General features: G+C 45.9%; 2 protein-coding genes across 2 annotated transcripts in view; both read left to right on the forward strand.

Moving 5' to 3' along the window:
* Window positions 1-11,286, forward strand: part of pag1 (phosphoprotein membrane anchor with glycosphingolipid microdomains 1) — a 49,286-nt gene extending 38,000 nt beyond the window's left edge. Inside the window, exons 5-9 of the mRNA XM_030120114.1 lie at window positions 371-467; window positions 883-1,052; window positions 1,326-1,763; window positions 7,956-8,015; window positions 9,308-11,286. Coding sequence (XP_029975974.1) covers window positions 371-467; window positions 883-1,052; window positions 1,326-1,763; window positions 7,956-8,015; window positions 9,308-9,670 — 1,128 coding nt within the window. The 3' untranslated portion in view covers window positions 9,671-11,286. The remainder of the gene's footprint in view (window positions 1-370; window positions 468-882; window positions 1,053-1,325; window positions 1,764-7,955; window positions 8,016-9,307) is intronic.
* Window positions 11,287-15,138: 3,852 nt separating this feature from the next.
* Window positions 15,139-21,416, forward strand: part of znf704 (zinc finger protein 704) — a 45,826-nt gene continuing 39,548 nt past the window's right edge. The window contains exons 1-2 of the mRNA XM_030120180.1: window positions 15,139-15,777; window positions 20,482-20,669. Coding sequence (XP_029976040.1) covers window positions 15,517-15,777; window positions 20,482-20,669 — 449 coding nt within the window. The 5' untranslated portion in view covers window positions 15,139-15,516. The remainder of the gene's footprint in view (window positions 15,778-20,481; window positions 20,670-21,416) is intronic.

Genomic DNA, 21,416 nt, shown 5'->3' on the forward strand with positions numbered 1-21,416 from the left:
AGAGCCAGGGAAGTGTGAAAATTGACGGCTGTGATCAGAAACGAAAATATAAAAGATTTCCCCCCAAAAAAACTGAAGATCCTGGAAATGGAGTTCAAAACACATTACCTTCTGCTGTTTGTGGCTTTTGTGTTGCACAGATGTGTGAAAATGGTCTATCCTGTGCAAGAGAAGTGCAGATTGATTTCGCTCCCTTTGTACTTTTCTATATATGTGTGTGTGTGTGTGTGTGTGTGCATTAGGTAATCCAAATAAGCTCGTGCTGTTTTTTTTTTATGTGCATTAAACACCTCAGCTCTGAGGTGAGCTCCTCGGGACCTGAGCTGCGAGCTGAAGCCGTGACGAACAGCTTATCCTTTGTTGTGTGCAGGTGTCAGAGAAGGAGACGATCAGCCAATCGGCAGACAGTCCGGTGACTGACTTGGCCGTCAGCAGCTCGCACAACGGTCCCCTCACCAGTGGTACAAGTAAGAGAAGCCTCACACGTCTGTGCAGTCAACTGGCTTAGATATAACACATTAACCTAAAAGTCAATGGCTTTACTGTCCTTTGCATTCATTTACAGTATGAAGCCACATGTCATTGACATTTGCTCCTCGTCTGTTGTTACGCAGCTCGTTTGCGATCTGGCCGACGCCTTTGAATCCTCAGCTGTTGTTTTCGTGACGAGTATCCGTGTGACGTTATTAGTCATTTCTACTTCTGTGAATATTAAACACCAGTTCCAGAGAGCTGTAAATGCTAAACCCTGTTTCTGTCGATGCAAAAGGAAACTGTGAGACATGAAGTCGACGATAAAACTGCAGCGCGACCTAATAAAAAGCACAACAACAAGCAGTTAATTCACCCCCGACTCCATCGTTTCTCCCTCCGCTGCACCAGTCCTCTCAGACACCCAGGACACCAGTCCCCAGCTGTCGGAGGAGATGCTCTCCAGCCAATCAGAGCTCAGGTCCTCCAAGTGTCCTCAGGACCGCGAGCTTCCCAGTATCCCTCCCAACAACGCGCTCATGGGGGACGGACCCCCGGCCTCGGGGGACAGCACTTATGAGGTCAGTGTTTAAAGTCACCTTTCGGCAGCAGAATCATATTTTTTCCGCAGACTGTCGCTTGGATGTGCCCATTAGAGGAGATTAAAGCTCTGACCGCTTCAAAAATCGCCGGTCTGGTTGACTGAGTGATTGATTGTGGGATTGATTGAGCTCAGGGTCAAAATATAGAGAAGGGGATTAGATCAGAAATCCTACTGTTTTTCACAAGTAGCGTTAAAAACGTATTTCTCCCATTTGGAAGCGTTTTGAAAGAAAGCTGTGTCTGGCGTCCAGGTGGTGAAGGAGATGGCGGCGGCGTCGCGCGACGTCAGCGTCGAGGACTCTCTGTACGAGACGGTCAAGGAGCTGAAAGACCCCCCGGCACACCTTGGCCTCCCCAACGGTACCGCCCAGCCCGGCCCCGACGACGAGCCCCCTCGCCACCCCGCCGCCGCGCTCCTCAACGGCCACCTCAGCCCCGGCACGCCCGAGCGGGGGCCGCTGTGCGCCGGCGTGGAGTACGCCTCCGTGGACCTGAAGAAGAAGAGCCGCCACAGCGTCAACATGGAGGCCAAGCGGCGCTCCGACAACGCCGCCCTCCTTCCGAACAAGCCGGCGGAAGAAGCCGAGGAGGATCTGCCTCCGCCGGTGCCGGAGAAGGTTCTGGACGAGAACGACAACCAGCCGGTGGCGATGAATGGGCTGGTGGAGGCCGGGCTGCACAACGGAGAGGTGAGGCTCGTTCGTCCATTTTCAGATCAATTGCTTAGCATCTGTTCTTCACTTAATTGTTTTTAGTAACTCTTCCTAAATTTGGTAACACAATTTATGAAGGTCCAGTCAGTTTTTCACAATATGTATATAGAGGATGATGATATATTATTTGCGATATGTTGCGTAGCTGTTAGCTTTTTCTATTTGGCGGCATTCTGTTTTAGCTGTCGGTGAATTCCAGTAGTGATGGAGGTTTTTAGATGTTGACTATATCAGCGTCCCATTGCCATACAGTGCCATCTAGTGGCCGCCTTATTAAAATTACTTAACCAACAAAAGATGAGTTATTGGAGGAAGCAATGAGGCTCAGGCTTTCTTCAAACTTCCCAAACTTTGAAAATCTTTGGTCCAGGGAAGCTACAAAGAAAAGTAAAAAGTTTATTGTGACTGCTCTTTTGAAATTGAACAGAGCTTTTCAGTTTTTAAATCTTTTTCACAGAAACTTTCCATCCTTAAGGTCATGATCCCCGTCTCTCTCGTTCCCTGTTATCCACATCCTGATAAAAGCCATCTATCCCTCCAATACAGCCGACGCCGGTCATCTAATTCGGCACCGCGGTGTAAAAGAGTCCTCCTTAACGGTGTAGTGGCTTGAGAAAAATACCGAGGGGGACAAAGAAAAAGGGAGATGTGTCTCTCCACCACAATTATCATCTGCTAAGCTGCCATCTCGGCGCTGCTTCAGCGAGAGAGTGGCAGACCGGAGGAAGAAATTTGAGGGTGACAGAGAGACGGTGTGGGAGTGAAGGGGAGGAGACGAGAATGAAAATGGGAAGCAGAGTGAGAAGAGCAGGAGAGAGTAATAGATGAAACAGAGATAAGTGAACGAGAGATGATGGGAGATTGACTCAAAAAAAAGAAAAAGAAAATGCTGAAAAGGCTGGGGTAGAAGGAAAGTCAAGAGTGAGAGGCGGCAAGATAGAGCGAAAGAAATGGAGGCGGGGGGGGGGGGGGGGGGGACGAGAGGCCCGGCAGCATACAAATGAAGTCATCTGTTACAGAAAAGGAAGCCGGCGACGAGAGGCGGGTGACAAAGGAGCAGCGACATTAGAGAGGGGGAAAGAGGTGACACATAAAGATGTATAGAGGACAGGATGGAAAAAAACAAGAGTAGAAGAGAAGAAGGTGGAAAGAAAGAAAAAGCAGTTGTGTGTCAGAGGCTGAGTGGAGCGACGGCTCTCAGCAGCACGCCGCCCCTCCACATGTGGAAATCCTTCAGAGCATCACAACAAGCCGCTCCGAGCTGAGAGAGAATTGCATCAGACGAAACAGCACGAAGCGGCAACCGGTCCTCTGCACGCTCCCCTCCCAAGTCTTTCAGCTTGTTTACTTTTAGTTTCCACAGTTTTTATGAACTGAAGATTCTTGCTTTTTGTTAAATTTTTTTTCCTGACTTTGATCCAGACTAAAATAATAATCCACTCCAATTTTCTATTTATTTTGATATTTTCCATATCGAAAAGCTCAATGGCTGTTTATTAGTCTATAGAATTGTGGGAAATTATTACATGTTTGCTTCCAGGATGCTTCAGCGCAGCTAATTAGCACTCTAGACAGTGACAAATGTAAACAAGTATACCTGCGAAACATTCATGCGTTAGCTATAGCAGTGTTATTGCCAAACATAGCAATCCCATTGTTATTGTTCTCATAATTACATGATTGTGAACAGCGGCTTCAAAAACAGCTAAAATCAGCAGCCTGAGCAACGGAAATATGACCCATGCTGTAACAAAGCATAAATATTCTTTAATATCCTCTGTCTCTCTGGCCTCTCTTAGCCTCTGTCTACCTCTTCCCTCCTGCCTCCTCTTGTCTTTTCTTCTTCCTTCTCCTCACTCATTCCTCTCCGTCTCTTTGTCTGTGGTGTTGTAGCCAATTAGTTAATCACTGCTTCTCATTTGGACAGCAGGCGAGCGTAGCCTCAGCTGACCCCCATATCCGTGATCAAATCTTGATCGAGTGAGCTCCAGTGTATCTCCACACTCTGCCACACACACACACACACACACACACACACACACACACACACTCGAAAATGTACTCATCTATACCACCACCCGCAAATGTATGCAACCCCATGCCTCTCATTTTTCCCCAGCCACCCTCCATATTACACACATTACACACACACACACACACACACACACACACACACACACACACACACACACACACACACACACACACACACACACACACACACTCTCAGAACCGCCCTCTGACATGGCTGTGTTTACATACACTCTGCTACCTGGACACCCTGGGGCTGATTTAAGGTTAACCGTGGATGTTCCCGGCTCCCTGTGGTTTGCGCCCATGTATGACCGGGAGTCGTCTGTGATTTGTCTTGTCTGGCCGAGACCGCCTGTGCACGTGTGTGTGTGAGTGTGTGTGTGAGTGTAGTGTGCACCAGCTGGCCACCGTCACTCTGACAGTTAGTTTGGCTTCATGATGGATGATACGGGCTATAGAAACTCTCCCTCTCTGCATCCATCCCTCACATCTGTGCACACACACACACACACACACACACACACACACACACACACACACACACACAGACACTCACACATTGTGCTTGTATGTAAATGTCTGAGAGGAATCCCCTCAGGTAGCGTCTTGGTAAATGCTGTTCTCCTATACGCAGGCAGGCTTTCCTATATGCTAGCATATTTACATATTCATCCACCTGGCTTCTCGCTCAGTGCTGCAGCTCCACACACACACACACACACACACACACACACACACACACACACACACACACACACACTCCTACAGCCTCTTTGTGACCTTTTATTGCCAGCCCCTCTGATCCCGTGCAGCTGAACAGTTATTGAACTGTCATAAACAGCAGTAACACTTGTTTGCAGTTATTTGCTTGCCTGTCGCCTGCGGGCTTCTTATGAGGAGCAGGAAATGAATCTGACCCGGCCGCTGGGCTGCCGGGACGCACGCCGGGGACACGGTCCAGGGAAACCGCGATATTCGGCGCGTCAGCACTGCCGAGCTGCCCGCGGCTTGAAAGGAGCCAGTATGGCCAGATAGTAACATCTGTTTGTGTTCTGAGTTGCACGCTGCACGTGCCGTCGCCGTTTGGAACTGCGGCGGCGACCTGAGATGAAATGCAGGCGTCGCCGTGACTGACACACTGACACCTGTGCCATCCGTCTTCTGCGGCAGCTGTAATCGGCTTATAGTCATAATAACTGCGTTGTAGGTCACCGTATCTCCCACATGCATGCAAACACATACCCATAATCCTCTTTTGCATACACCTGTCATAATGCTGATCTGTCAGATGTAGCATATTGATGCGAAAACAAACATCCATCCGTACTTTTAGACATATTTTTCCTCAGATCCAGAGAAAGTAAGCAGCGAGCAATCGAGGAGTAGGTTACTGCTTTTTGTTAAGCAACATCTAGTAAATCTATCCATTTCAGATGTTTGTAGGTGGGTCAGTTTCGCAATTTTCCTTGTGGCAGCGCCTTTACAATATATCTATCTTCTGTCAGATTCCCCGGGTTTAATGCTGAGCCAATCCTAGGTACTTCATCGCCTAAAACTTCCTGTAATACTCCCCATACTCCTTCCCATAATCCCTCCAGCGTTAGACACTCCCAGAATATGTGTGTGTGGTCCGCCTCCTCCTGTCTGCAGAACCTCCAACACCTCTTCTGTTCTGGAACATGCCTCCCTTTTATCTTTGGGGTTATGAAGAATCTGATGATGTTGAACCGCCATATTCCTGACCCATTCTTCCTCTGTCATCTCAATTTCAAGTTCTCATCCCTCCTACTCTTCACCAGAGCTTGATGCGGTGCTGAAATCACTCTGCCCGTCTTCCCTTTATATGCATCCATTACTACCTTAATTGCTCCATTCTGCTCTGTGGCCATATCTGTTTTTATTACCCTTATATAATAATCCCTTGGCTGAAATCATTTTTTTTTTCCATCCAAACTTGTCTTTCAAATATTGAAAGCTCAGTATTTCCTCTTTTTCTATCATTTTACTTGTTGCTGCAATGCCTTCTCTGGCCCATCCCTTTAAACCAGTGTCTTCTGTCTTTGTCTCTTTTTCTAGTTTCTGTGTCTTTGTTATTGTATTCCAAATATTTAGTGTAAATTTAGCGATTGGGTCTAACTGGGTTTTCCTCTGTCTTACATGTCTGTCTCCTAATATTTTTTGGATCTGCTCGTTTGATATCTTTCCATTTGGCTGCTTAGTTCTCCTGCAGACCTGATCTGAGCTGTAGAGGAATATTCTTTGAGACTTGGGACCGCCGTTCCTCCTTTCTCCCTGGGAAGTTGTAGTGTCACAGGTGTGATCCTGCACTGCTTGCCTCCCAAAATGAACCTTGATATCTCTGTATCCCGCTCCATAAACTGACTCTGTGGTACAGGTATAGGTAAAACATGAATTAGCAACATGCGACCTTGTTTTCATATTCTAGATGAAGGTACTGCCAAGCCATGTTGGATTTGCAAGAAGCCGGCTTCAACTTTCTGCAATGTCGTTTTAAAACTGCTTTAAAAACACGCTATCGCTGTACTCCCCGTTAGCAGCGGGTGCCTCCGTGACAGTTTGGCAGTCCAGTTTGTGCATGAATGAAAGAGCTTTTGTTGAGCCGACTGATATTTCAGGTGCCGACTGGAGAGAGACGGCGCTTAACCCACTAGCTGTGCGTATCCCTGGTCCTAAGTGATTAAGTGTCGGGATCATAACGCCACCGAGAACATTCCTGCAGGGCTCCAAGCTGCTCTCCTTCACAGTCTGATGCCCTGACCAGTCAACCCCGGAGGAGTGCATGCATCAGAAGCAGTGTATCTATATAATGTGATTACCTCTGATTGGGTGACTGGCTAACTTCGAATTCTGCTTTCATCTGCAATAACACTTGAGCCATCGGTAAAGGGGGCTTCATATTAGATGCGCAAACATGGCGAAGCACGCTGAGAATGCAGCGGCTGAGCCAAGTCACCTACGTCCTTGTTTCATACAAACGCTCCTCCGGGGGCATTCCGCCTAATTGGCTGGCTAATTAAAGCGAAATGAAAAAGGCATCTGCTCGCAGAGTGTATGCCGGATCTATAAAAGTAATCATGTCTCCAAACAAGCCATATCCATAAAGTAATCCGATTGATTTACATGCTTTCAGAAAACGCCAGAGTAACATGGGGATGGCACTGCGTTCAGCTGCAGCCGGACAGATTGATGGATGATCCGTGCGCACCGACTCTTGCATGGAGATGTGTCCTTAAGTGACACCGAGCGCCGTGCCCCTCCGTTTTGAAACATCAGCATTACCCTCCGCACCTCCGGCCAAGGTTTAAATCTCAAATTCTGGCCTTGTACTTCGCCGAAAACAGACACAAAAACACCAAAACACGAAAAGCTGTGTTCTCCTTTCTTTTTCTTTTTTTTTTTCCCCCCTCCTCACATAAACTATTTAGCGAGTGTTTGCAGGAATATTGAGATTCTTGTTAGACTCCTGAGGTGTTTTGTGCTGCTGTCAGATGTGCTTTGTTGATTAATGACTCCCCTCATCGATCACGAGGCAAGGTGGACAGAGGCGGCGCTCAAAAGCGTCCCGCTCTCTGTCACTTCCCATCGACGTCCGCTCAACAATTTTTTTTAATGAATGGGTTATTATATAGAACATTAGTCCCACATGTATCACGGCAGAAACTGCAGATGCAGGGCGTGAGCCTCTCCCACTGCTTGGGAGTAGTTCAGAATTTCACCATCGATCAGCCGCCAAGTGTTCACTCACATTCAGGGAGCCTTTCCGCTGGTGTGTATGTTTTTTTGAGAACTTGTCGATAATCTCTCCCGCATGTTTTATTAATACAGCTCGATGAGGAATACAACCAGAGTTTAATAGCATGCCCTCAAAGTCTTTTGAAAAAAGCTGCGTTGCTGCATAAACGGGGAGAGCCGACCGCAGACGCACGAGGAATCTAGTGTCCCGCAAGCTAAGGGAGAACATGCAAACTCTACACAGTAAAGATGGTCTAGAACCTGATCCAGTGAACGTTTGGCTCGAACTGGTTAACTTGTTGCATTCTTGGTACAGAAACCCTGTGATTCTGCACTCATACCTCAATCTATTGTGTTTTTTCTTCTTCTTTTCTCCTCTAGTTGCACTCCCCCCTGGCTTCTCCACCGGGCTTCAACAACCAGGTTCTGTCAAACAGTGAGGTAAGTGTGTGTGTGTGTGTTAATCTCCCTTATTCCCCAAACTGCAGTTTCCAGTCCCGAGACAGCAGCACTTTACCGTGTGAATGCCAATGCTCCAAACACAGAGAAGATAAAAAAAAATAAATAAATAAAATGAAAGACGGAACAATGGGGGGGGGTTGGCGGAGGCAGTGGAAAATGGTGAAACAGTCATACGATATCAGGCAAAGTGCTCACATGGAAAATCCATGCAGGAATATTCGGTTATGAATACATCAGTGTCTTGACCCTTCGTGTTTTTATTATCACTGCTGCTTTGAGGAGCAGCTTTTTGTCTGAGACATGAAGTAAATGACAATAATAAGCCACGTAGCAGCCGACTGCACAGGGACGCATTTCTGTAATTTCAACGGTATTTTACAGTAATGCGCCTGATGACACACAGTCATTACTGTGAAAGGCAAAGGATTGTGGGAAAATGTATGGTTACTAGGGTAGGAAACTGCTTTCCTGTAAATGTACGGTACTTGCAGCAATAAATGTTCCCATAACAATTCAAAAGGATCAAATCACTTTAAGAATTACATATAAAATGCCAAATATAAGCCCAGTATTTTTTTTTAATAAATTATGTAATTTTCCTGTTATTAGCTCAAAAAGAACATGTCAGCAGGTAATTTACATTAATGTTAATCATCTCATTATTTACCAGATCCAAAGTGTTCAAGAATATTTTTAACTTTTTATGTTTTATTTGTTATGATTTTCTCCTGAGCAACCAGAGTGCAGTGGGTTCAGTGTTTGACCTTGAGTGTAGAGGACCTTGATTCGAGTCCTGGTTGCAGCAAAAAAGGGCGTCTGGTGGGTTTTAACTGTGCTTTGATTTTTAGCATATGCAGGAATGCTGTCCCTTGATTTTATTTTAAAGGTGCATGAATAAGTCCAACAGTGTAGAAATGTAGAAGAATAGTAGAGTAGAGGAAGGTAGGTCCAATTCCCTTTTTTGTCCCATGTTAGAGCTTTTCCGAGCATTACAAGGTTTATATTCATCATTGTGACTAAATGGTGCAAAGCAGAAGCTTGTTATCACCATGGGTGTGAGAGTAAGTGCAGTGACTGCCGCACGTCTTTTATGAATATGTTCACAGTGTTAAAGAAGTGTGTTCATTCGAAAAAAGAAATTAGTTTTATGGCAATCCATGCATCTGAAGCTGCTTGATCTGTAAATGAGGTGGGCATTAAGTTGAAGTCACTGGAAACAGACAGTTCAATAAAACAGGTTTGAATCATTTCACGTCTTTTCTTTCTTGCAGTCGGAGGTGTACTCCACCGTAAACAAAACAAACTGTGACGACGGCGCCAGCGAGGAGGACAAAGAGCACGACTACAGCAGCATCGCCGAGATCAAGGGCCTGGTCCCGGCCTCCTCCTCCAGCGACCTCTACGCCACCGTCCGGGACATCTACGCCCAGCCCGACGACCCCCGGGCGGGAGACGACCCCCCGCCCGACGGCACGGACCCCGGCTACGAAACCATCCGCATCCCAAAGACTGGCAGCCTGGACGACGTGCGCAGGGCGGCGCCCGGAGCCGAGGGCGCGGACTCGGCCAAGACGGAGCCGGACTACGAGAGCGTGGGGGAGCTGGGCCTGAGCCGGGAGACCTCGCGACTCTGAGTCCCTGTCGCTCCCCCATCATGCTCCAGCGCCAACGCTTTTCCGTACAGACACCGCTGCAGCTTTAAACTCGCTATCAAGTGTACTTTGAGCACATGGCTTAGGGGGACAGACAACGCCACAGCATCCATCATCCACGCATGAGCGTCCTCATTACAGCCTGGGTACGGTTTATCATATCTGAACTTGACTGTTTCTAATTTATCAACCAGGGTGAATGTCTTTGGTACTGGTAGGCCTTAAAAACTCTTGATTGTGGACGAACATCAAATAATTAAAACAGGAATAAAGAACTAAATCCCAACAGACACGCAGCGTTTCAAGAGTAAGCTGGAGACATTATCAGTATCGGTTAACAAAAAGAAGATACGGGGAATTCAGTCAGTGCCATATGCTCGTGAAAACGTCACTCGCTCTTGCTCCACATGTGAAGGTAACATCTTTCTTATCCCCTCTTTCTCCCTCTGCAGCTGCTCGTCCTCTCAGCTTCCTCCAGGTGACTCAGTGTCATGTTTTATTGAGGTGTCAGATGATGTATTTCCAGGCTGTTCCTTGTCAGGTTGGCAGCTCCTCCACTGTGCATTCTTCCCTTTGAAATCCCTGTGTGGGTGTGAAAAAAAGAAGGAGAGAAGGAAAAAAAAAAAAAAAAAAACTCAACCTGATCTGCGGCCAAATGGTTAGCAGAAACAAAGATAGCGTTTGATAGATGCTGTCAGACGGAGCTGATGGCTCCGTGGCTGCGCGTCCTTTGGCTACGGCGATGCTCGGCACGCGGATGAGCTGAAACGCGCCGCAGGAGGCGCGCAGCCGTCTTCACAACCAAAATGGAGAACACAGGGTGTGAGGGAAGAGTTATCACAGTCTATGAAAGGATCTCTAAGAAGTTTTTACCATCCATGTCAATATTTCTTTTTTTCCTTTTTCGTGGAATTCATATTTATTTGAAGACGCATATCGTTGTGTAATTGTGAAATGTTTCAGGACGTGTCTGTTAGAGAAGAGTAAATAGGATTTTATAAACGTTTCTAGCATTTTTATTGAGATACTAAATGGAAGTGAGTTGTGAGGACAGTTTGGTACGCTTTTCTCATTGTTTAAAAAAAAAAAAAAACGTATGCATACAGGTAGAAGCCAATTCAGAACACCTTTAATGTGACAACAAACCTGCATTTGTTTTGTGTTTGGTTGTATTTTTTATGTTTCTGTTAAGTCTACTTTTGGTACAAAGATCGTCAGTTGGCATTGAAGCACAGTGTTTGATATTACGGTACTGCATTTAAACACAGAGCATCGTCACAATCTAGCTAAATGTCTGCACAATTTCAGCACCTGAAGCTTTTAAGCAGAGAAAACCGTACTTATACGTTTGTAGCCTGTACTGACGACATGCCGACCGAGGCCTGTATATAGTTAGAGCACTATTTTAACCAACTGTTACTTGCTGGAAATTTTCTGTAAGCTTTTACTTATTTGTACAATGTCCAGAGTGGTATAATTAAAAACAAACAAGTGTGTTAGAGCCACTGATGTGCTACGGGAAGCTGAAACCTCGTTGTCGATAAGCTTTTTATATCTTATTGTTGCTCAAAGCATTTAATCTATAACAGGTAGTAAAACAGGAGACAGACATATGGTACATTTCCTTTGGAACATGCATTAAAAGAGAATTGCGGTACTTTTATTTAAGAGGGGGGAAAAAAAAGCTCAAACAAATGTTGTTTTACGATCGCCTTCAAATGAATAGCACCACGGCGTTTTGCTGTAAATATCGTTTTCATTGCTGCATTCTGCACCCCAGTTTACAGCAGAGATTGTGTTCATCATCTGTTTCCACCCACAGCAGAAATATTACAGCATCTCCGGCTTCGGTTCGTGTTTCATCCGACGTGCCGGAGCTTGTTTGTGGGATCAGACAGACGCAGCCAGCCTGCGCTGACATCTATTGGAGTCATAAATGATAGACATTCAAAGTATCTGAAAGTGTTGCCACAGTGAAAAAAGGATTTTTAATGGAATCCAACCCCCCCCCCCCCCTCAGTATTTTAAAATGAGAAGCCGTTTTGAGAAAAATAGTGTTAATTTCAGCAAAGAGGTCATTATCAGCGTTATTTAAAACCATGAGCATGGCAGCGCTTTGTCCTCAGCAAGTGACGTGAATGCACATCAGCCTGGTGCCGTCACACACACATTTGGCGTTCGCAGGGAAACGATGAATGACCTCCAAGGAAATGATCTGCCAAAGGGGGGGGGATGTTTTAGTGCCAAATCTAATCAGGACAACATACACAGACACAGTTAATAGATACTTCCCTAAAATTACTTATCCTCTCAGGCTGCCTATGTCGATCACATAAACACACACACACAGATATTCCCCTTCAGGGAGTGGGGGGGTGTGTGTGTGTTTGCGATGCGGAGACGCTCCCCGGGCTCCACTCCTCCCCTAATGAGACCATTTGTTCCCCCCCTGCGACCAGCAGACAACTCTGTGGTGACACCCGCCTTTGATCAAAGGGCAAAGCCGGTTTTGGCAGTTATGTCTACATCTGTCACTCCCGCTCCGGCTCCCCATTCTCTGCATGTAAATATTTGATGACATGAATTGTTCTATTAAAATATATATATGTAATAAATCGTGTCGTTTTGTGTGTGTGTGTCCGCCGGGGCCTGTCGTGCGGAGGGGTCGTACGCCCCGTGTGATTTTCTCCAAAACATTACGTCTGACATTAATTAGGTCATTTGTTACTGCGATAACATCTTTTGGTATATTTTCTCTGCCACTCAGGGTGATAATTACGACAAATGAACCAGCCGGCCTGGTAAATCTGCTTTTATCAGAGAGCGGTGAACTTTCCAATCAGAGGAGACTCGTTCGTCATGTCTGTGTATACGTTAGAGAGCAACAACTTCAGACGCGATGAGATAAACGTCATTTACATGATTCTTTGCCTGTCCGTTTATATGTTTAGTTGCAGCTGTAGTAAATTCAGCTTGAGGTTAAAATAGCTGCAAACTGCTGTCAAGTCTTGAAAAAAAAACACAACTGAAGAGAAAAAAAATGACATATTTTGAGTTGGAGTGAGGAAGATGAGGCTTGCACTAGTTCAAGTCCAGCCTTGGGGGCCGTTATTTGTGGATTTTGCATGTTCTTCCTGTGCAGGGGTTCACTCCAATTACTCCAGTTTCCTCCTACAGAAACATGCATTTCAGATTAATTGGTGACTTTAAATTGCCCATAGGTATGAATCTGTGTGTGTGTGTGTCAGGATGTACACTGCCTCCCCCTCTGATTGCCTCCAGCGCCCTGCAATCCTAAGTTAGATAAACAAGTAAAGAAGATACTCCTTTATTCATATATACGGTATATGCATCTTGACGTGTTTGTCTGGGGAACAAAAGAGATCCTACTTTTTTTCAGTGCAATGCAAAACACTGTTTTCAAGGTTTCCTTTGGAAAACCATAAAATTAGAGGTGAATGAAACAAAACAAAATCCACCTGTTTTGAAGTAGTTTCTATATGTTAACATGTAGAATTCTGCAGACTGAATTATTCTCATTACATTAATAAAGCCCCACAAGAGTGAAGTTCGCAAATATTTTCATTTTTTTATATTTGCACTTTGGAAGTCATGAATTTGCTCAGTAATATAACTGCAGACGCTCATTCGGAACATATTAATGATCCGCCTGCTCAGCACCGAGGAATGTTCATCCAAAATAAATTCTGACAAAGATATGACACTAATCTGTGTGTGTTTAGTGCAACTGCTACTACTTCAGTCACAGCTGTCATGTGAACATTTGGTTCATGATGGTGTTTGTGTTTGTGGTCATCAGCCGGACCCTCTGCTCAGTGCTGCATTGTTAGATCGATGATTGTGGGCGATAAACAGTTTCTATCAATGCTCATCACAGTCAGTGCAGCTCTGAAAAAATGGCACGCTCCCAATAAATTCAGCTGCATAACCGATAATTTCAGACGCTGTCAGCTCGGCTGCTATTTTGAAACTCTCTCGGTAGAGGAGGAAATAAGTTATGGAAAGGTCGTCATGGAAACAACAATGTTCGGAAAGTGCATTGGACGGCAACTGCATAGATGGCAACTTACGCAGCACAAGTGTGAAAACTGTCAGAAGTTTCAAAGTGATAATCTGAAGTGGAAGCTGAAACTGCTGAACTTGTAGCACTGGCAGACCGGCCTCTCCCTGTGCATCGTGTCATAGTATCACATCTGAAAACGCTTTACAGTCTGACGAGCTGCCACTACTTTCTGGACAGCAACTGGAAACTTGAGTGACTAAACCATGAACACAAAGAGAACAAGCTCATTCTGCACAGAGAGACAGCTCAGATTCAAACCAGAGGTCATCTTAAGGGTAGAGTGCTACTGCTAACCACTACATTTTTGTTTTCCCAAACTTGGGAACAATCCAATTATGTTTTCAGGTGAGAGAACTATTGTTTATTAGAAAACCTGAGGATAGAGTAATTTTTAAAGTCTTGATTTGAAAGAATTTTGTCATCTCAGGTGCAGGAAGTGTTTTCCACAGGTGTGTAGGAACTAAAAGCTGCTTCGTCTTGTTTCTTCTGACTCAGGGAACTCTTTCATTATCTACTAATAAACCAGAGATGTATTTAGGCCCGAGACCATTCAGACTTTAAAAGATAACAAGTAAGATTCACGTGCAGCTTCATCATGATAATTTTTTATAGTTTTAAAAATTAATATATGCAACCAGGAGAGTAAAGGGATTTTCCCTCCCAGGACACAGATTTTCCTGTTTCGTGAGAAAATTAGGAACCTGTTCTTTACACATTCACAAAAGTTGGCCAGAGGATTCCACAGATTTTTTTTTTGGAAACCCAGACCATAGTAATTTAGAAGTCCCAGGGCACCTGAAAAGTAGGCTACATGCCTGCACAACTAGGTTATAGCAGAAAGCTCACTGTCTGGTTGAAGTTTTTTTTTTCTTCTTTCCCTAGCCTAAATTCCCACTTTCCTCTGTCTTCTCACCTCCCTATCCGCCCTCCTCCCTCCCGGTTTCTCTCCATCCTTGCGTTATTGTTTTGAATGGAGCATCCTCCGAGCTGCGCTCCTTCTGTCGGAGGGGAAGGAGGGAGCGGCGGGGGCTTGTGGAGGCGTGTGCTGCGCGGGCCAATCACGGCGCTCCGCGGCCGCCGGACCGCACATGTTTACAGGCAGCATTCCGCCGGTGGAGGCTCCGCTCGGTCGGAGCAGACGCCGGAGTGGATGCGGAGGCAGCCGGAGCCGGACTCACTCGGCGGGCGTGTTTTTGCGGCTCCCCCGCGCGAACCTATCGGCGGCGGAGCGAGCGGCTGAGCGGGCCGCTGTTGTGGAACTGAAACGTGACGGCCAGTCCGCGTGCGGGGCGTCATTTCGGCGAAAAAAACGTTATTTCGGTAAATCGTGTGCGGCGGTCCAATCGGCTCAGGGACGTCCGGATTCTGCCGCGTTTTCCGTCCGGCCGCTCCGCTCTCAGGGAGCAGTGGGGAAAACAAACAGGTCGAACGGAGGAAGATCGGTAGCCGGTTGGATGTGGAGGCTGTTTAGCGGCGGATGACTGTGTTCCGTGTCGGAGGCAGCCGCCGGGCGCTCTTCCAAAGTTGCTCCCCGGGTCTCGCTGCTGTTCGTCCGGGAGGCCGCGCGGAGTTTTCCCGAGTATGTTGCCGCTTTCTAACATTTTGCCAGGGCTGTTGGAGGAGCGCCTCGTCTACCCGCTGCGGTTTCGTGTTTTTCTCGACGTCGTTTGCCGGTTAGAATTCGACGCTTAATGATCTAAATCGGCTCCGCACACCGCGAGACACTTTTTATTTTCTCCCCGACATGCATACGAGGCGCCTGGTGAAGCGGTCGATCCTCGGCAGCCGCGTTTATGCGCCGAGCCCGACGGGGGACGGAGCCCCGGTGACAGGAGTGGTCCAGGCTGTCAAGCAGGAGAACAGGGACGTGTCGGCCGCGGGGACCCGGCGCAGCGTCTACACGGTGCTCATGCAGGACGGCAGCCTCAAGGAGTTCTCCGAGGAGGAGATAGCCGCGGGCTTCAACCACACCGCAGCCAAAGCACCGCTCAAGTCCAGCCTCAAGGTGTGTGTGTGTGTGTGTGTGTGTGTGTGTGTGTGTGTGTGTGTGTGTGTGTGTGTGTGTGTGTGTGTGTGTGTGTGTGTGTGTGTGTGTGTGTGTGTGTGTGTGTGTGTGTGTGTGTGTGTGTGTGTGTGTGTGTGTGTGTGTGTGTGTGTGTGTGTGTGCGCGCGCAGCGGAGGGCCCCGGCCGGCAGGCGGGCGGGCGGGCAGCGCTCCACTGTTTTTGTTGTGCGGTGTTTTGCAGCGTTTAACCGCTTCCTGCACGGAGCGGAGTGAGCGGTGACACCGCCGCAGCTGCAGCTGCTCCTGATGGCTCCTCCGAGCGCCGGAGACAAAACACGCTCCGCGCACGGCGCCCGCCGCCTCCGTCCGACTCCGTGTAGCGGGGAATTAAGGACTGTCATGACATTTGGCGACATTCATGTATACATATATATGGGACAAAGGGCTCGCGAGAGCCTGCGCAATGTTTATGTGGGCTAGTGGGTGGGTGAGATGAGGCAAACAAACACGCTCCGACTGCAGCGTTTTGGGCTGATGTAAAGAGCTCCTCTTTATTTGAACCACCGTTATTTTTATTTAACACACGATCTCGTGCATCCAGTCCCCGGTTGCACATTTGCACATCATGCATGTGCTATGTTTTGGGATTTTACATCCATGCATGCTGCAGCTTCTCAAACAGTAGGGTTTTTGAATGACTCCTTGTGCCATTTCATATGTGGTCGTTTAAATATAGATTATATGAATGTCTCGTGGCATTTCAGTGAAAATAGTAAGTTTGGCTGATGTCGTGATGTAGACTTAATAAGCAATGACCTAATTGTTTTCAAGTCCAACTTGAATGTTTTCCTGTCACATGGGCTCAGATTGAGAAAGCAATCCAGCCCTTGGATGAAAATACTGTTTCTGGCGTGGGGAAGTGTGTGTGTGTGTGTGCGTGTGTGCGTGTGTGTGTGTGTGCTGTCCTTTTTATAGAGAGGGAGTGACTGTGGAATGCTTGTGACTAAAGAACAGCCTTTTATGCTCAGATTTTGATTTATTGGTGTCCTTGCATAATGCCGGTGTTTTGATGCCAGATATAAGAAGTGTCATTTCCCACACAGAAATTTCGAGCCACGGCTCAATTCCACACATTTCCTACATCAACAACAGTAAAATTTCGCCCCATCGGCTAAAATGCATGCAAACCCAAAGTGAAGATGTGAAATGTTTAAATCTGAAACCCCACACACGCATCTAATCTAAACAAAGACAGATGCTCTGGTTGTGTGGAGAAACTGCTGATCTCTTGAGGTCTTTTGAGGTTTGAGGAAATGCTATATAAACTTTGGTTTGCACGGTGCACGTTTGTGTGTGCCGTGCAGCACTCCACAAAAGCTGTTGCACAAGACCGTTACAGTCACCGGTACAGGCTGGAGGAGTGCAGCTGAGGCCGAGAGAGTCGTTCTGTCAGCACAATGGTCAAGTCTCTTTCAGCACGACTCAATTCCCAGTGAGGTCGAAAACAAGCCATAAAATGAGGAGGAGGGGTCTCTGCTCTCTGTGTGCCTCTCTGTGGTGGATTCACATGTGCATCTGTGTGTTGCTTTGTGTGTGTGCACGAGTGTGTAGTCAAGCTCGGCTTGTGATTTTCCTTCCGATTGTGTGTTTGCACGTTTAATGAGTGAGATCTGACTACTTTAAATTTTGGAGTGGGGGGTTGTTTGTGAGGGCCTTGATGCCCCAATTGAGCAGCAGCAGCTGTACAGCCAACAAAGTGGGCAGCTCCAGGTTGGCAACGGGTGGCATGCTCCAAAGAATCTGGATGCCTGGCGCTGTTCCCGGTATGGCAAACGAATGCCCCCCCTGTTCTGCAGGAGGGGGGCTGCTGGATGCCACTTGTTGACTTGTTCGTCGGTGCAAGTGTGTGCCGTATTTGAGCGAAACCACACCGGTTCCTCAATGCTGACAAAGAGGCGGTCCCTGTTTTTGTTGCGCTGTCCTCGCTGCTGTTGGTGTTGATCGAACGCCAGCATGGGAGTGAATGAAGCAGGCTTGTTGACAGACGCAGAGTGACTCTTTGTTCTGAAGCGCTGATCCCAGGCGGGCCGCTGGCCGCCCTCATTGGTCGGCCGATCGGCATCAGCACGAAGCGCGGTGATCATCAAGTCTGTATGCTGGCGCCCTCGTGGAAATGCATTTGCAATCTTTAAGAGTGGGTGAGGTGTATGTGTGCCATTTACACACCAAGACAAGCTGAACACACAGTTTTTTAAATGTTGTGCTACATGTGAAATGACATCCTGCATTTCATGAAAGCAAAACAGAAATCTGGACTTGAATACTGAAGGAAAATCTGACCTTATTGCAGCATGATTCTTGCAATTACAGTTAGATTTTTCTATGTATCGTGCTGAAATCTAATTTTACTTTGAACTCTTCGCTACATTGAAATAATAAGTTACCGAAGAACTTATGAAGCCCAAGACTGAGTTGTTAAGTTAAATAATAGAATCATCAATGAATGATCAACTTTTTGGTGGAAGCTGTCATACAAGTGCTTCCTAACAGTGAGGAGCCACATGAGCCATCTGACACAGTTGGGATATTATGACATTCTTTATCATGACCTTTGACCTGTAAAGGTACAAGAAGCTTCACGCTTGGCGAATCGCAGCCCAAAGCAAGCGGGTTATGAGTATGTGAGCTGGTGAAAGAACAAGAGATGAAGACAGCAAGGAGGTGGGGGGCGGGAAGACTCTTCTTTGTGCAGAAGGAACAGTCACATGAACACCAGCTTTGACATATGCAACTCACATTTCACCACCGATTTGGCGTGATTCTCAATTTCCTGGCTCTGCGAAATGCCATCATTCATAAGCCTGTTGAAAGAAAGAATGGCTGTTAGTTTTTATCCGAGGAGCACACTCATCGTGCACACAACACCTAATCTTTCCCGAGCCGGTGTAATCCATCTTGTTGTTTTTACTCAAGTCTGTGTTTCCTCGGTGCGTTTTGCGCGCCGTTTATGCGGCCGGTCTCCTTCATGAGTGATGCTGGATACTTATCTCTCATGTTTTTTTGTTCTCATTAATCAATTAAATGTTTGCGTGTGTTTTTTGAGAGAGTGTGATTGACTTGGGCGTCGTTGCCTTTTCCACCGTCAAGACTAGCAGTGTTCCAGACTCTCAGTTGATGGTCTAGATTACCACATGTACACATGGACGCACAGGCATGCCTGAATGTTATCCTCCACAACGCTCCAGCGGAGTGGGCAGCAGTGTGTGTCACTCTGTTTGTGTTTTGGCTTTCACTTTGTTTCAAAGAGCCTGATGGCTTTGGTTAACCCCCAGTAGTGCACGTGTGTGTGCGCATAGGTGCAAGCAGGTATTCATGTGCAAGAATATGCTATATATCCCTGTTGTGTAAGAGAATAGATCATGTGGAACAGTTGGTTTTTTTTTTGTACAGGTAGGCGTTTCAGAGTGTTGTGATTGCACCGATGCTGTTCCTTTGTGATTGTGTGTTACTGTAATGTGAAAATGTGCATCCATTGCAGTTTTGCTGTTGTGTGAGCGTGTGCATGTTGTGTCTGTTTCCATGCTGGTGCAAGAGTTGCACCTCATGTCAATTTTTTTTAATTGTTTTGATTGCCATTTTATTAATTCAAGGTATGGATGACTTTTACAAGCAATGTCTGGCATTAAACTTAATTTACTGGATTCGGAGGCTGCATATTTGGAGTAAAATCACAAAATAATGTCTGTTTATGATATAAATGCAGTTCTGTGAATGGTTTTAGGTAAATATGAAAAGTAGTGGCATTTCTTTCATACTGTTTTTCATTTATTTTCAGCACATAAAAAGTCTCTGTAATTTCATTATTATATTTTTCGCTAAATTTAATAGTTATTTAGTATGAAACAAGCCTTGGCAGGCTTCTATCCACACATATATTGTTTAAACCAGTGTTACTTATGACAAAACTGAAGATTGCTGTTTTTTTCAGCTTTATTTACCCAGTTTTTCTCTTGTTTTGATACAGAAAACACTAAAGTGGTAATTTTATTGAGAAAAATGTGTGTTGCCATAGTGTTTTTGTACAGTGAGTGGAATTTTAATTGGGCCTCGTTTCTACAAGCTGGATGTTTAAATGCAAATAAACTGTCAGCATTTACTCACTGACAGCCGTACGCTTTTCTACAAATGTATTTTGTGCACTTACAGTGAAAAGACGTAAATATGTTTTGCAGAGACTGTTCTCATTTTCTCTGAACCTGGTAGGTAATGTATAAATCAGTCACACACAAATCATAATTTTTTTGGTTTGTGGCGCATGTATAATTTGGAAATAAATTCAAAACAAGAACATATAGATGGTATAATTGGCAATTTTCAAGAGATACTTACAATATTGTTGACACTTATTTTTTTTTCTTTATCCATATTAAAGTAAGTAATTGAAACGTGAACATCAACAAATTGGAAACTTTGTTCACTTGCTGCTAACATTCTGAACCCAGATCATGCATGTTAATTTTACACTGCAACGATAAGCTATCTTCATTTTGCAATAATCTCCCTGCAATATTGTGAATTTTTGATAACTTTGTGCCACTGTTAATACTCTCTACAACTTTCCCTCATTGTCTGTTTTGTGACGTTTCTACATCGACTCTGCCTTAAGTTTCATAACGCTGAAGACTGTCTTTGCACTCCTCTACAGCACAGCTCGAGTAACGGCGCTCCAGAAGGTCAGAAGATGGAGGGCGGCTGCCTGAGCCCAGAGGCGGTGGAGGAGCAGCGGCTGGCTGACGGCAAGCGCCTCAGCCGGGACCCAGACACCCGATCAGTGTCCCTGCTGGAGCAGAAACGCAAAGTCGTGTCTTCCAGCATCGATGTCCCCCATGCCAGGTAGGACCATGTGTGTGTGTGTGAGTGACTGTGGGCATGCCAGCATCTGATGATCTCCCTGAAGAGATTTTGGCTTGAGTTCATTTATGCAAAGTTCATTCAAAGTTTATGACATAGATATGTCATCCCACAAATAGGTCAGAGTTTATATGGGCTGACATCCTTTTTTTTTTTTTTTTAATATCAACCTTGAAGCCATTTTGACAGAGAATTGATTACAATGTAATTTGACAGGAGTCCACTTGTACTCCATCACATCTATATTTAATCATACAGTATAGAGCTGCACTTCAGCCTTGCTGGTGTTGAAGAACTGATCTGAATCTCACTCTGAAAAGTAGCTGCTTTGATTATATGTTTTTCAGAACTCACTGCCGCTGACATAACTCACTGAGACAATTATGGCTTTGGCATTTGAACAACACGGCCCTCATTGGTTTCTCACATTTCTGTGGAGCAGCACAGACACGGTGCCATGACATTCATGGTAAATCTCATCAGTTCCCCTCTTCAATGTCTTTCCTGCTCTCGCTAACAAAGGCACCACCGATTGACTGGATCCTGTAGCTCTGGAGCCAGCACGAACTAATCGGAACAAATATGCTTGAAATCTGTGCGAGAGAGCAAGCTATTGCTTTCATGTTTTATTGAAAGTGGGGTACATAATCCATCTGATCCTTCACTTCGCAAACACACAGCCCTCCACAACTGGAAACAATTATTATGTAATGATGCATCAGTTGTTCC

The sequence above is a fragment of the Salarias fasciatus genome, chromosome 22, assembly GCF_902148845.1.
Source record: "Salarias fasciatus chromosome 22, fSalaFa1.1, whole genome shotgun sequence".
Classification (NCBI taxonomy): domain Eukaryota; kingdom Metazoa; phylum Chordata; class Actinopteri; order Blenniiformes; family Blenniidae; genus Salarias; species Salarias fasciatus.